The sequence below is a fragment of the Ostrea edulis genome, chromosome 10 (assembly GCF_947568905.1).
Source record: "Ostrea edulis chromosome 10, xbOstEdul1.1, whole genome shotgun sequence".
NCBI classification, from domain to species: Eukaryota; Metazoa; Mollusca; class Bivalvia; order Ostreida; family Ostreidae; genus Ostrea; species Ostrea edulis.
Window position 1 is genome coordinate 30540725 of NC_079173.1, and position 14461 is coordinate 30555185.

Consider the following 14461-nt stretch of genomic DNA (forward strand, 5'->3'; position numbering starts at 1 on the left):
AGGTAACTGTTTGATAATCCTGATACTAATAGAACAGAAGGTAACTGTTTGATAATACTGATACTAATAGAACAGAAGGTAACTGTTTGATAATCCTGACACTAATAGAACAGAAGGTAACTGTTTGATAATACTGATACTAATAGAACAGAAGATAACTGTTTGATAATTCTGATACTAATACAACAGAAGGTAACTGTTTGATAATACTGATACTAATAGAACAGAAGGTAGCTGTTTGATAATCCTGATACTAATAGAACAGAAGGTAACTGTTTGATAATCCTGACACTAATAGAACAGAAGGTAACTGTTTGATAATCCTGCTATTAATAGAACAGAATTAACTGTTTGATAATCCTGACACTAATAGAACAGAAGTAAATGTTTGATAATCCTGATACTAATAGAACATAAGGTAAATGTTTAATGATCCTAATACTAATAGAACATAAGGTAGCTGTTTCATAATTCTGATACTAATAAAACAGAAGGTAACTGTTTAATGATGTAATCCTGATACAAATAGAACAGAAGGTAACTGTTTGATAATACTGACACTAATAGAACAGAAGGTAACTGTTTAATAATACCGATACTGATAGAACAGAAGGTAACTGTTTGATAATTCTGATACTAATAGAACAGAAGGTAACTGTTTGATAATCCTGACACTAATAGAACAGAAGTAAATGTTTGATAATCCTGATACTAATAGAACAGAAGGTAACTGTTTGATAATACTGATATTAATAGAACAGAAGTAACTGTTTAATGATGTAATCCTGATACTAATAGAACAGAAGGTAACTGTTTGATAATACTGATATTAATAGAACAGAAGGTAACTGTTTGATAATACTGATACTAATAGAACAGAAGGTAACTGTTTGATAATACTGATATTAATAGAACAGAAGGTAACTGTTTGATAATACTGATACTAATAGAACAGAAGGTAAATGTTTGATGATGTAATCCTGATACTAGTAGAACAGAATGTAACTGTTTGATAATACTGATACTAATAGAACAGAAGGTAACTGTTTGATGATGTAATCCTGATACTAATAGAACAGAAGGTAACTATTTGATAATCCTGATACTAATTGAACAGAAGGTAACTGTTTGATAATACTGATACTAATAGAACAGAAGGTAACTGTTTAATGATGTAATCCTGATACTAATAGAACAGAAGGTAACTGTTTGATAATACTGATATTAATAGAACAGAAGGTAACTGTTTGATAATCCTGATACTAATAGAACAGAAGGTAACTGTTTGATAATACTGATACTAATAGAACAGAAGGTAACAGTTTGATAATCCTGACACTAATAGAACAGAAGGTAACTGTTTGATAATACTGATACTAATAGAACAGAAGATAACTGTTTGATAATTCTGATACTAATACAACAGAAGGTAACTGTTTGATAATACTGATACTAATAGAACAGAAGGTAGCTGTTTGATAATCCTGATACTAATAGAACAGAAGGTAACTGTTTGATAATCCTGACACTAATAGAACAGAAGGTAACTGTTTGATAATCCTGCTATTAATAGAACAGAATTAACTGTTTGATAATCCTGACACTAATAGAACAGAAGTAAATGTTTGATAATCCTGATACTAATAGAACATAAGGTAAATGTTTAATGATCCTAATACTAATAGAACATAAGGTAGCTGTTTCATAATTCTGATACTAATAAAACAGAAGGTAACTGTTTAATGATGTAATCCTGATACAAATAGAACAGAAGGTAACTGTTTGATAATACTGACACTAATAGAACAGAAGGTAACTGTTTAATAATACCGATACTGATAGAACAGAAGGTAACTGTTTGATAATCCTGACACTAATAGAACAGAAGGTAACTGTTTGATAATCCTGACACTAATAGAACAGAAGTAAATGTTTGATAATCCTGATACTAATAGAACAGAAGGTAACTGTTTGATAATACTGATACTAATAGAACAGAAGTAACTGTTTAATGATGTAATCCTGATACTAATAGAACAGAAGGTAACTGTTTGATAATACTGATATTAATAGAACAGAAGGTAACTGTTTGATAATACTGATATTAATAGAACAGAAGGTAACTGTTTGATAATACTGATACTAATAGAACAGAAGGTAACTGTTTGATGATGTAATCCTGATACTAATAGAACAGAAGGTAACTGTTTGATAATACTGACACTAATAGAACAGAAGGTAACTGTTTGATAATACTGATACTAATAGAACAGAAGGTAACTGTTTAATGATGTAATCCTGATACAAATAGAACAGAAGGTAACTGTTTGATAATACTGACACTAATAGAACAGAAGGTAACTGTTTGATAACTCTGATACTAATAGAACAGAAGGTAACTGTTTGATAATACTGATACTAATAGAACAGAAGGTAACTGTTTAATGATGTAATCCTGATACTGATAGAATAGAAGGTAACTGTTTGATAATCCTGATAATAATAGAACAGAAGGTAACTGTTTGATAACTCTGATACTAATAGAACAGAAGGTAACTGTTTGATAATACTGATACTAATAGAACAGAAGGTAACTGTTTAATGATATAATCCTGATACTGATAGAATAGAAGGTAACTGTTTGATAACTCTGATACTAATAGAACAGAAGGTAACTGTTTCATAATCCTGATACTAATAGAACAGAAGGTAACTGTTTGATAACTCTGATACTAATAGAACAGAAGGTAACTTTCATAATCCTGACACTAATAGAACAGAAGGTAGCTGTTTGATAATCCTGATACTAATAGAACAGAAGATAACTGTGTGATAATCCTGACACTAATAGAATAGAAGGTAACTGTTTGATAATACTGACACTAATAGAACAGAAGGTAACTGTTTGATAATACTGACACTAATAGAACAAAGGGTGACTCTGTGATAATCCTGATACTAATAGAATAGAAGGTAACTGTTTGATAATACTGGCACTAATAGAACAGAAGGTAACTGTTTGATAATACTGATACTAATAGAACAAAAGGTAACTGTTTGATAACTCTGATACTAATAGAACAGAAGGTAACTGTTTAATAATACTGATACGAATAGAACAGAAGGTAACTGTTTGATAACTCTGATACTAATAGAACAGAAGGTAACTGTGTCATAATCCTGATACTAATAGAACAGAAGGTAGCTGTTTGATAATCCTGATACTAATAGAACAGAAGATAACTGTTTGATAATCCTGACACTAATAGAACAAAAGGTAACTGTGTGATAATCCTGATACTAATAGAACAGAAGGTAACTGTTTGATAATCCGCATACTAATAGAACAGAAGGTAACTGTTTAATGATGTAATCCTGATACTGATAGAATAGAAGGTAACTGTTTGATAATCCTGATAATAATAGAACAGAAGGTAACTGTTTGATAATACTGATACTAATAGAACAGAAGATAACTGTTTGATAATCCTGATATTAATAGAACAGAAGGTAACTGTTTGATAATCCTGAGACTAATAGAACAGAAGGTAACTGTGTGATAATCCTGATACTAATAGAACAGAAGGTAGCTGTTTGATAATCCTGACACTAATAAAACAATAGGTAACTGATAATCCTGATACTAATAGAACAGAAGGTAACTGTTTGATAATACTGATACTGATAGAACAGAAGGTAACTGTTTGATGATGTAATCCTGATACTAATAGAACAGAAGGTAACTGTTTGATAAAACTGATACTAATAGAACAGAAGGTAACTGTTTGATAATACTGATACTAATAGAACAGAAGGTAACTGTTTGATAATACTGATACTAATAGAACAGAAGGTAACTGTTTGATGATCCTGATACTAATAGAACAGAAGGTAACTGTTTGATAACTCTGATACTAATAGAACAGAAGGTAACTGTGTCATAATCCTGAGACTAATAGAACAGAAGGTAGCTGTGATAATCCTGATACTAATAGAACAGAAGATAACTGTTTGATAATCCTGACACTAATAGAACAAAAGGTAACTGTGTGATAATCCTGATACTAATAGAACAGAAGGTAACTGTTTGATAATCCGCATACTAATAGAACAGAAGGTAACTGTTTAATTATGTAATCCTGATACTGATAGAATAGAAGGTAACTGTTTGATAATCCTGATAATAATAGAACAGAAGGTAACTGTTTGATAATACTGATACTAATAGAACAGAAGATAACTGTTTGATAATCCTGATATTAATAGAACAGAAGGTAACTGTTTGATAATCCTGACACTAATAGAACAGAAGGTAACTGTGTGATAATCCTGATACTAATAGAACAGAAGGTAACTGTTTGATAATCCGCATACTAATAGAACAGAAGGTAACTGTTTAATGATGTAATCCTGATACTGATAGAATAGAAGGTAACTGTTTGATAATCCTGATAATAATAGAACAGAAGGTAACTGTTCGATAATACTGATACTAATAGAACAGAAGATAACTGTTTGATAATCCTGATATTAATAGAACAGAAGGTAACTGTTTGATAATCCTGACACTAATAGAACAGAAGGTAACTGTGTGATAATCCTGATACTAATAGAACAGAAGGTAGCTGTTTGATAATCCTGACACTAATAAAACAGAAGGTAACTGATAATCCTGATACTAATAGAACAGAAGGTAACTGTTTGATAATACTGATACTAATAGAACAGAAGGTAACTGTTTGATAATACTGATACTGATAGAACAGAAGGTAACTGTTTGATGATGTAATCCTGATACTAATAGAACAGAAGGTAACTGTTTGATAAAACTGACACTAATAGAACAGAAGGTAACTGTTTGATAATACTGATACTAATAAAACAGAAGGTAACTGTTTGATAATACTGATACTAATAGAACAGAAGGTAACTGTTTGATGATCCTGATACTAATAGAACAGAAGGTAACTGTTTAATGATATAATCCTGATACTAATAGAACAGAAGGTAACTGTTGGATAATCTATGTACCAACAGGAGACAAAGCAAAGTATAAACTTAATATATAAAGCTACACGCCTGTGTATTGATTCATGCTATGGATATGATATTCTGACCTTAATAATTTATCAAAAACAAATAGGATATACTTGGTATGTTTCTCGCTTTTGTAATACTTAAACAGTGTTATTATTTGCATACTATATGTAAACATGTAAGTATTGATTCGGAAGTTGTTCTTTGAATAATCGTGTATAAATGCATTCGGATTGAATGAGTTATAGGTTAACTGACTCTAAGTAATGTGAATGTTGGATAAGGTATTATAGCAAGATGGGGGACATTACCCTGTCCGCTCGTCTGTCCGAAGATTTTTCTGATGTCATTGATTTATCTTATATTAGATTTTGTAGAAATTTCACATTCCGTGTAAACCTATCTATACAATTCTGATTTTCAGATTAAGAAATACAATTGTTCATTTTGTTAGTACTAACATAGCATGATAAAATGTCTGTACTTGGTACTGTCTGTAGATGCTATGGTGGCATATCCTGTCTCCAGCTTCGTTCATTTCGACATTGTAAAGTGCTTTGTTTTACTTTACCACGTGCATTTTGCAATCCTAATGAGATGTCACCAGCTGTAGCTTTACCGCATTAGACTTGGATGTATTTTTAGGTCACTCGAGTTTACTCAGGTGGTCTATTGCAATTGGTCGTCGTATGTCGTCGTGCATTAACAATTGAACATTTTAAACCTCTTCTTGATAACTATCAGTCCAATTTTTTTTCAAATTTGGTATGAAACATCTTTGGGACAAGAGGACACAAATTGGGGCCTTAGGGGCAGGGCAAAAACTGCCCAAACTTGACCAATTTTCAAAAATCTTCTCTAGAACCGAACATGTTTAAGAAAAACTAGATGTATAGTGATGTAGAGGAGGAAGGCCTCTACCAAAATTGTAAATTTCATGATCCCCGGAATAGGTATTCTAACCCCAGGGTGGGGCCAAACTTGGTATATAATGTTTATGTATAAAACACTTAAATAACGTCTTCTTTAGTGCTATTGATACTAAATTGAAACTAAATGGATATTTAGAAAAGAACGTAAAACAATTATTCTATTATATTGATCAAAAGGATCTTAATTTATCCTGTAGGTTATTTTCTGGCGAGGGAGGGATATTGAAGCTCAGTTGACTTTCTGCCTTGACCTACATAAGATAGATACATTTCATTTAGAGACAGAAGCTTGCATTCTTACCATTTATAACATTTTTAACTGACTTTGCATATCCAACACTAAGATTTCGTATTTCTAGATATTAGATTGGTAGGAGGTGAGAACCCATGGACTGGACGTGTCGAAATAAAGCATAATGGCGTCTGGGGAACACTCTGCAGTACTTTGTTTGATTCTAGGGAAACGGAAGTTATTTGTAGAATGCTGGGATACAATGACGGTGGATGGTATGCCTTTTTATATTTTTATCAGAATTGCTATGGAAGTGGTGTAAGGTTTTCTGAGTGCTTTGTCTGTCCGCTTAGCATACCGTCCGCGATATGCCTTCAAAATGATATTTGACTTGTATTCAGTTCATGTACAGATGACATGTTTTATGAATAAATTTTATGTCGAAAACTGACTAAGATACACAGACTCATCCCAAAATGATTTTGCCCTCAGTTACAAAGCCTTAAAAATATCCATATAAAAAGGTGAAGATAGCTAACAGTGATCAATCTCATAACTCCTATAAGGATTACAAAATAAAGAGTTGGACAAACACGGACTCCTGGACATACCGGAGGTGGGATCAGGTGCCTAGGAGGAGTAATCTCCTGTCGAGCGGTCACATCCGACGTGAGCCCTTTATCTCGATCGGATAAACGGAGTATTCTGTAGTCAAAACCAGTGTACATCTAGAATCAGAGGGCGGGGCACGCCAACCTTTTTTGACAATAACCATTAGTCCCTATTTTTTTTATTTTGTAAAGGCGGCATGACAATCCGAATTAACGAGTTTAATGGACAATGGCAGCGTTATACATGTAGTCTGCACTTGTGTCAGAATCGCTGGCATTTTATCTTTTCTTTACCAAATTGATAGCATCCATTTATTACACTTTTGACACGTTTTGGGTTTTAAGTTATCATCCATTTATCGGCTTTGAAGTTAATCCAGTGTCCGGTTTTCTGATCTTCATGGAGGTAATCGTTGACACGTGTTTTGCATACCAGAGGAATTATGATATCCTATATGGGACACAATTTCACCTCCCATCAGAGTAAACATGAACATCACTATATTCAAATACAGTAGTGTAATTCTGTACGAAAGTAAATTTATCAAAATATGTTAAATTTTATTGTTTTTGGAACTTTGATCAGAGATACATCAGATTCTGAACATGGATCAGCGTGTGTTCGTTACAGATGTGTACAGGCGTTGTAAATTTAGAAAATTTATACAATTTGTTTCAGGGCGTTTAGTCGCAACACCCTGGGAGAAGGGACTGGTCTAATATGGGTCGATGGACTACAATGTACCGGAAGTGAGGTGGACCTCCTGCATTGTCCATCCACTCACAGCTGGGGAGACAACTACTGCACTCATCGGTCTGACGTCACAGTCTCCTGTAGTACGTAATTATGGCATTTTGTAGATGTTAGATTTTTGTTTTGTATGCGAGTTGTATTACGTTTCATTTGAGAATTTCTAACTCATTAAGATGTCACAAGCTTTAGGTGACTGAGATGTCACAAACTTTATGTGATTGAGATTTCACAAACTTTAGCTGATTAAGATTTCACAAGCTTTAGGTGACTGAGATGTCACAAGGTTTAGGTGACTGAGATGTCACAAACTTTAGGTGATTAAGATTTCACAAGCTTTATGTGATTGAGGTGTTAAAAGCTTTAGGTGACTGAGATGTCACAAGGTTTAGGTGACTGAGATGTTACAAGGTTTAGGTGACTGAGATGTCACAAACTTTAGGTGATTAAGATTTCACAAGCTTTATGTGATTGAGGTGTTAAAAGCTTTAGGTGACTGAGATGTCACAAGGTTTAGGTGACTGAGATGTCACAAACTTTAGGTGATTAAGATTTCACAAGCTTTATGTGATTGAGGTGTTAAAAGCTTTAGGTGATTGATATGTCACAAGGTTTAGGTGACTGAGATGTTACAAGGTTTAGGTGACTGAGATGCCACAAGCTTTAGGTGACTGAGATGTTACAAGCTTTAGGTGTCTGAGATTTCACAATCTTTAGGTGTCTGAAATGTCACAAGATTTAGGTGATTGCCATGCCATAAGCTTTAGGTGATTAATATGTCAACGCTTACCTTGACACGACCTTTGTTTTCAAGGTCATATCTGAACGATACGTGATTTTACTTCTAACACAGGGAAAGTACCTACTATTCTAAGCGTTTAAAGTTTGACGCTAGAACTGAATCTGCACCTCTCGGTTGCGAAGCAAACGCCCTACCCACTAGGTTACAGCAACTCCTACTAAATTGTAGACGCTGCACAGGTATTTTTCATTTGTCCAGACATTCCTTAATTGAAAATCGATGCATAAATATGTGTATATTCGTACATTTAAAACTATCGTGATTAATTGTAAAGAGCCGGTCAAAAATGCATTGCACAGGTACAATGGAATAAACATCTCTATATAGTTACAATATAAGCGTATCGATGTCTTTCTCATTTATGTTATTGTTGTAATATAAGTTATTTGCAATATATAAGCAGTATTGCATTTGGAAATAAACAATACAATAAACTGACCATTCACTAATCCGAAGATTCACCAGTCTGAGGTCTACCAGTTTGAAGATCCGAACACTAGGCCAAAAGTCCTTTAGTCCAAAATCTAGAATTTATCAGAAAATAAAAAGTTGTATTGGGCCAATATAGTTCACCGTTGACCCAAATGTCATCGTTTGAAAGGATTCAAGATGTCCCAATGAGCCTATATCGCTCACCGGTGATACTAGTGTCATGGTTCACTGAACATACCTGAGATAAATAAATGGTCTTGGTAGATGTGCTATAAAACAGAAATGCTAATGAAAAGTTTATTAACAGTACAAGCTGAAGTAACCGATGTATAAATAGGCAGGCTAGGTATTTCAACAAATAACGTGGAATTGTGCATTCCTGGCAAAGCCAAGAAAAACGCCGTAAAGGTGGATTTGTTTTAAAAATCTGATTTCAACGAAATAACATCTTCTAGACAGCTAAGACGTTCTTGATTATTTGTATTTAACTGGAGCAGTTATGATTACCATCTGTGACGTATTTGGGTTATCCCTGGATCCAACACAAAAGAAACGAAATGACTAAACTCGGTAGAGGACCTTTAGTAGTTTATATATACATGTACCACGTTTCATCAAAATTCTCTTAGCGATTGTTGAGGATATACATCGAAAATGTGAAAAGTTTGGCTCAGGTGACCTGAATACCTCATCGATCATATTTTTCTTGAGCATTTTCGATGTTGCATAATTATCTAGAATGGGCGAATTATTACTATACGAGACAAACACCTTGCAGCCCAAGGTGAAAACTCTAAACCCCTACATGTACATATCAATGTTAAAGTGATGTTACTTACTTTCCGTAATTTGTACAACCTATAGCCTTTGTAAAAGTTGTAAGGTTGTATTATTTTAGCCTATACTATCCCTCTCCCCATAAGTCCCCTTCATTCATTTGACTTTTATTGTCTCAACAGTTACTTTGTTTCTTAAGATCACGTGGCTAGTTTGAAATTTAAGCTGTGAACTCGAGAAATCTAAAACACTTTGGAACGACGGGTAATCCAGGAGTAAGGAGTTTCGCCGAAATTGCGGCATTTTACATTTGCCATTTCTTTTAAAAGCGGAGGAAGGACGGACTCGCCACATCCGTATCCTCTTCCGCTCGCCACCTCGTTCTTGATTTTTAAAAAATGGTTAAAATCTACGAAATAAATGAGTGAAATATATTCCAGATTTCAATATTTTTTTAAAAATGGCCTTTCCCCCGATTCTCACTATTCTTTACCGAAGACCTTTCATGTGATGCAATGGTGTGTGATCTTATGACCTTGACCTGGAAGTTTGACTAACTTTTAATAAAAATCTGACCTATTTACATCCCCTGAACGATTCAAGATAGATTTTTCATATTTTGTATCTTGTTTTCTTATGGCAAGCCCTTTTATTTCATATCATGAATATGGGATCAAAAATTTTCGTGAGAATAAAGGCTCTTAAAAATCACCACAGCTGAACAATTGCAGGGCCAAGGTGACTCAGATGAGCGATGTGGCCCATTGGCCTCTTTTTTCATCGTCTACGCTGTATTTTTTAATTTATGAATATTCTTCCTTACAGAAAATTCTACTTTTCTCGACTTAGTAGGTAAGTTTGAATCATTGTTGAAATTATACAATACAACGCCATGATATAATTGTAAGTGCGCTCAGAGAAAAAATTACAATAACTATCAATGTGTACACTGTACATGTTTATCTCTCTCTCTCTCTCTCTCTCTCTCTCTCTCTCTCTCTCTCTCTCTCTCGTTTGTTAAATATCATCTAGATATAAAATCAGGGCTGTTTTAATAGACATTCGTCTCGTGGGATCCAATGAATCTGACTCGGGTAGAGTTGAGATTCGACACAATGGTCAGTGGGGTACGATATGTAGCATTGGTTTTGATGACAGAGAAGCCAGGGTCATCTGTGGAATGCTGGGATATCCCAATGCAGGGTATGTATAAAGGATCCCATCGATTTATATACTACGGAAATTGTGCTTATCGTAATGTAGGGTATGTATAGTTAAAGATTCCACTTGTTCGTTTATGTTGAATTTTTTGTTTTACATCCCTTTGAAAGTTTTCTACCTAAAGTGAGACGTTACCATTAATAGGTGATGTATCGTTTTGCGCTCAGGGCCGTAGCAGTTAGGGTTCTTTAACGTGCCAACACATGTCTCGACACGAGACTTTCGTTTTTAAAAACTTCACCTACAGCTGGTGATTTCTCAACATGTGTGAAAAATTCTCGATGAGACATAAAAACAATCAATCAATTAACCGTGTCTTTCATATCCCATGGAATATGACACATTAAGTATATTTCCCAGAAATGAGCATTCAATTTTATAACTCCCTAGCTCAAAATCAATTCCATTTTTAATTTTAAAAATCTAGATAACACCATAACAAACACCTTGATTTTTAAAATTTTGTTTCCTTTGGTAAAACTTAGGTCACTTGACCTTGATCTTAGTTTGGGGGTCCCAATATTCTCTCATCATATCTGAAGATCCCAGGTTTCTATCCGCGCCGGTTCTAAAGTTTTTATGATTAAAATGTCACTGGAGATACTAGTTTGTAGGTCCCAATATCCCTTTATCATTTCTCATGCTTTCTGAAGATCCCATGTCTCTATCGGTCTTGTTTCTCAATACGAATTTCTTGATCAAGATCAAAGGAGTTATTTGACCTTAATACTACTTTGTATCCTCTTATTATTTCTAATAATTCCATGTCTCGATGAATTCTGATTTTTAAGTTATTACAATTTTAAGTTCAAAGTCAGAGGTTAAGGTCACTGGAGTCATATGACCCTGATATTAAGTTGTAGATACATGTACCATTATCTTTTCATAATTTCTGAAAATCCCAGGTCTTTTATCAGACCTGGTTCTGAAGCAATACCAATTTTATGTATAGATATCAAGGTCACTGGACTCACTTGACCTTGATACTAGTGCATATACGACCAACGAATCTATTTGTGTATAGTTTTGCACTACCAGTGAATACATGTACATCTATCTGGAATATAATTATGATAATCTGAACTTGTTACTACACTCTTACAGTCAAGCTTTCAAAGCGCCATATTTTGGTGAAGGATCGGGCCTTGTATGGATAACCGGTCTGAATTGTACAGGGAACGAACAGACCATCAACGAATGTCACCAGAACGGATGGGGAAATGCTGAGGCACGTGACTATTACAGATGTCGTCACAACTATGACGCCTCAGTGTACTGTGGTAGGGTATCCTCAAGTTTCTTGACTGTGTGTGTGATATATCGCAGTGGCGGAATTCCAGTCCCTCCCCCATTTTTGACGAGAAAAAATATAGTAGAACAACATTTGAAAGTTTTACATACAAACAAGTTCATAAATATAAACAAACCAATAAACCATGAAAATAACCTTTAAAACACTTAACAAATCCCGAATCCGCCACTGTATCGTTGTAACGTAAAAAGTAATAAAGAACTGATCTTGAGTTAATATGAATACAAGATTCCTTATGTTTTAAAGTTGAATTTTAACACAACTAGAATTGCATCTTTCATTTGTGGTCGCCTAAACAGCGGCATGTTGGTAGATGGTAGGCAATATAAAGATTACAACATTGTAAAAAAAAAAATGTGTTCATTTTCATTTCACAGGTAAAACTAATGTGACAACCGGTAAGTAAGTTAATGATGTTAAGACAGGCTTTATAAACTGTTATAAAAGACGGATACATAAACTATTGAGATGGTTTTTATCGTGAAGAGGTCCGCCTGGTTGATGGCGAGAATGCCTGGTCCGGTAGACTGGAGGTGAAACACGCTGGGGTATGGGGAACGGTCTGTTCAAACGGATTCTATGACCAAGAAGTGGAAGTCTTCTGTCGAATGTTGGGATACAATAACAGTGGTTGGTGCGTATAGTGTTGTCGAATTCCCTGCAGGGATTATAAATAGGCTGGCTACACTACAGGGAAATATTAGTATATAGATGTTTCCCCCATAGGCACATCATTTATAGGATCAGGCCCGGATTTCTCGAAATAAACTCAGTCTATTCTCAGTTTATGGACTTCTCGAAATAAACTAAAGTCGAAACGTGGACTTGAGTCTGAGATTTTGCTCAAATTTTGACTGTTCAAGTAAAAGAAAACTTTAGTTTGAAATTTTGTCGAAAAGTTCAAGCCTGGCTTGCATTTCTCGAAAAACAAAATCTCAAACTAAAGTTTAAGTTTTCTTTTATTTGAGCAGTCAAGATTTGAGCAAAATCTCACACCTAAGTCTAAGTTTCGACTACGAAGCGAACGCACTACCACTGAGCTACCGCGACCGGTCCTAATTTAGAGGTGTAAAGATTTAGAATGTTCTCGATAGTAGCATATTGATTGCAGTCTGCAAGCTTCATTAATTAGTAGACTATTAGCATAACGTTCCGGTTAAAGAGGGGCTCCGAAGATCTATAAGAACGTCTTCCGATGGGCCATGGGGGTCTGATTTGTAATGAAGCTAATCGTTTGTTCTGTATCAAAAAGGCCGTTCTTATATGGAACGTATAAATCCGGAACGGGACCGATATGGTTGGATGATATGCGGTGTCATGGTAATGAAGATGATATTAGACAGTGTTACTTCAAGCCTTGGGGAAAGAACGGATGTCGCCATTCTAGCGATGCAGGACTGTCATGTAGTAAGTGCATCGAAATCCATGAACTTCACGTCTAAACTTACAGATTTCTTTCTTCAATAAAAAGCTTTCATTATTTTCTATTCGACAGTTCAGAAAAGGAAAAAATAAAGATTTTTTTTTCTAAATATTTTCAGGAAAAGGTCCTGAGACAGGAATTACAGAGGGTAACTTGGTTCAATTTCATCTTTTCTTTCATGATTAAATTTTGTTCGTGTTGTCCAGCAGGAGCAATCCTTTTCGTTCACAATATTTCGATTTGTCACGATTTTTGGGTTTTGTTTAGAAATACGATTAGTACAGGGAGAAAACCCGTGGACCGGGCGTGTGGAGATTAGACACAATGGAATTTGGGGAACGATATGCGATTCTGACTTCGATGAAAAAGAGGCTGAGGTCATTTGCAGAATGCTGGGATACAATAATGGAGGATGGTGAGTGCCTCTAAACATTATTGAAGAAAGCTATATCAACGTGCGTCTTCAACCTCATGTATTATGACTATTAGCTGTTTGGACAAACTTTTTATCCGTCACAAAGTGGTTGGAGTATGTAGTTCGTTGTTGATGAGTTGTACTAAATGCGTGTAACATACAATCTGAATACCACATCCAATACTATACTTCTGATATATTTTCTACGTTTGACCTTATTGCAGACTCATCTAGTTTTTAGCTCACCTGAACCGAAGGTTCAAGTGAGCTATTCTGATCACATTTTGTCCGGCGTCCGTCTGTCTGTCCGTCTGTCTGTCTGTCTGTCTGTCCGTCTGTCCATCTGTCTGTAAACTTTTCACATTTTCGACTTCTTCTCCAGAACCACTGGGCCAATTTCAACCTAACTTGGCCAAAAGCATCCTTGGGTGAAGGGCTTTCAAGTTTGTTCAAATGAAGGGCCATGTCCCTTTCAAAGGGGAGATAATCACAAAAATGCAAAAATAGGGTGGGGTC

General features: G+C 34.8%; 2 protein-coding genes across 2 annotated transcripts in view; both read left to right on the forward strand.

Moving 5' to 3' along the window:
• Positions 1 to 6450: 6450 nt before the first annotated feature.
• On the forward strand, positions 6451 to 12840 carry LOC130050693 (neurotrypsin-like). The gene is made up of 6 exons (XM_056150920.1): positions 6451 to 6476; positions 7492 to 7649; positions 10400 to 10426; positions 10633 to 10777; positions 11900 to 12075; positions 12485 to 12840. Exons 1-6 carry the CDS (start codon positions 6451 to 6453, stop codon positions 12511 to 12513), a joined length of 561 nt encoding a protein of 186 aa, XP_056006895.1. The 3' UTR covers positions 12514 to 12840.
• A 329-nt stretch (positions 12841 to 13169) lies between these two features.
• Positions 13170 to 14461, forward strand: part of LOC130050694 (deleted in malignant brain tumors 1 protein-like) — a 28568-nt gene continuing 27276 nt past the window's right edge. Inside the window, exons 1-3 of the mRNA XM_056150921.1 lie at positions 13170 to 13514; positions 13649 to 13678; positions 13798 to 13945. Of these exons, the coding sequence (XP_056006896.1) occupies positions 13328 to 13514; positions 13649 to 13678; positions 13798 to 13945 (365 nt within the window). The 5' untranslated portion in view covers positions 13170 to 13327. The remainder of the gene's footprint in view (positions 13515 to 13648; positions 13679 to 13797; positions 13946 to 14461) is intronic.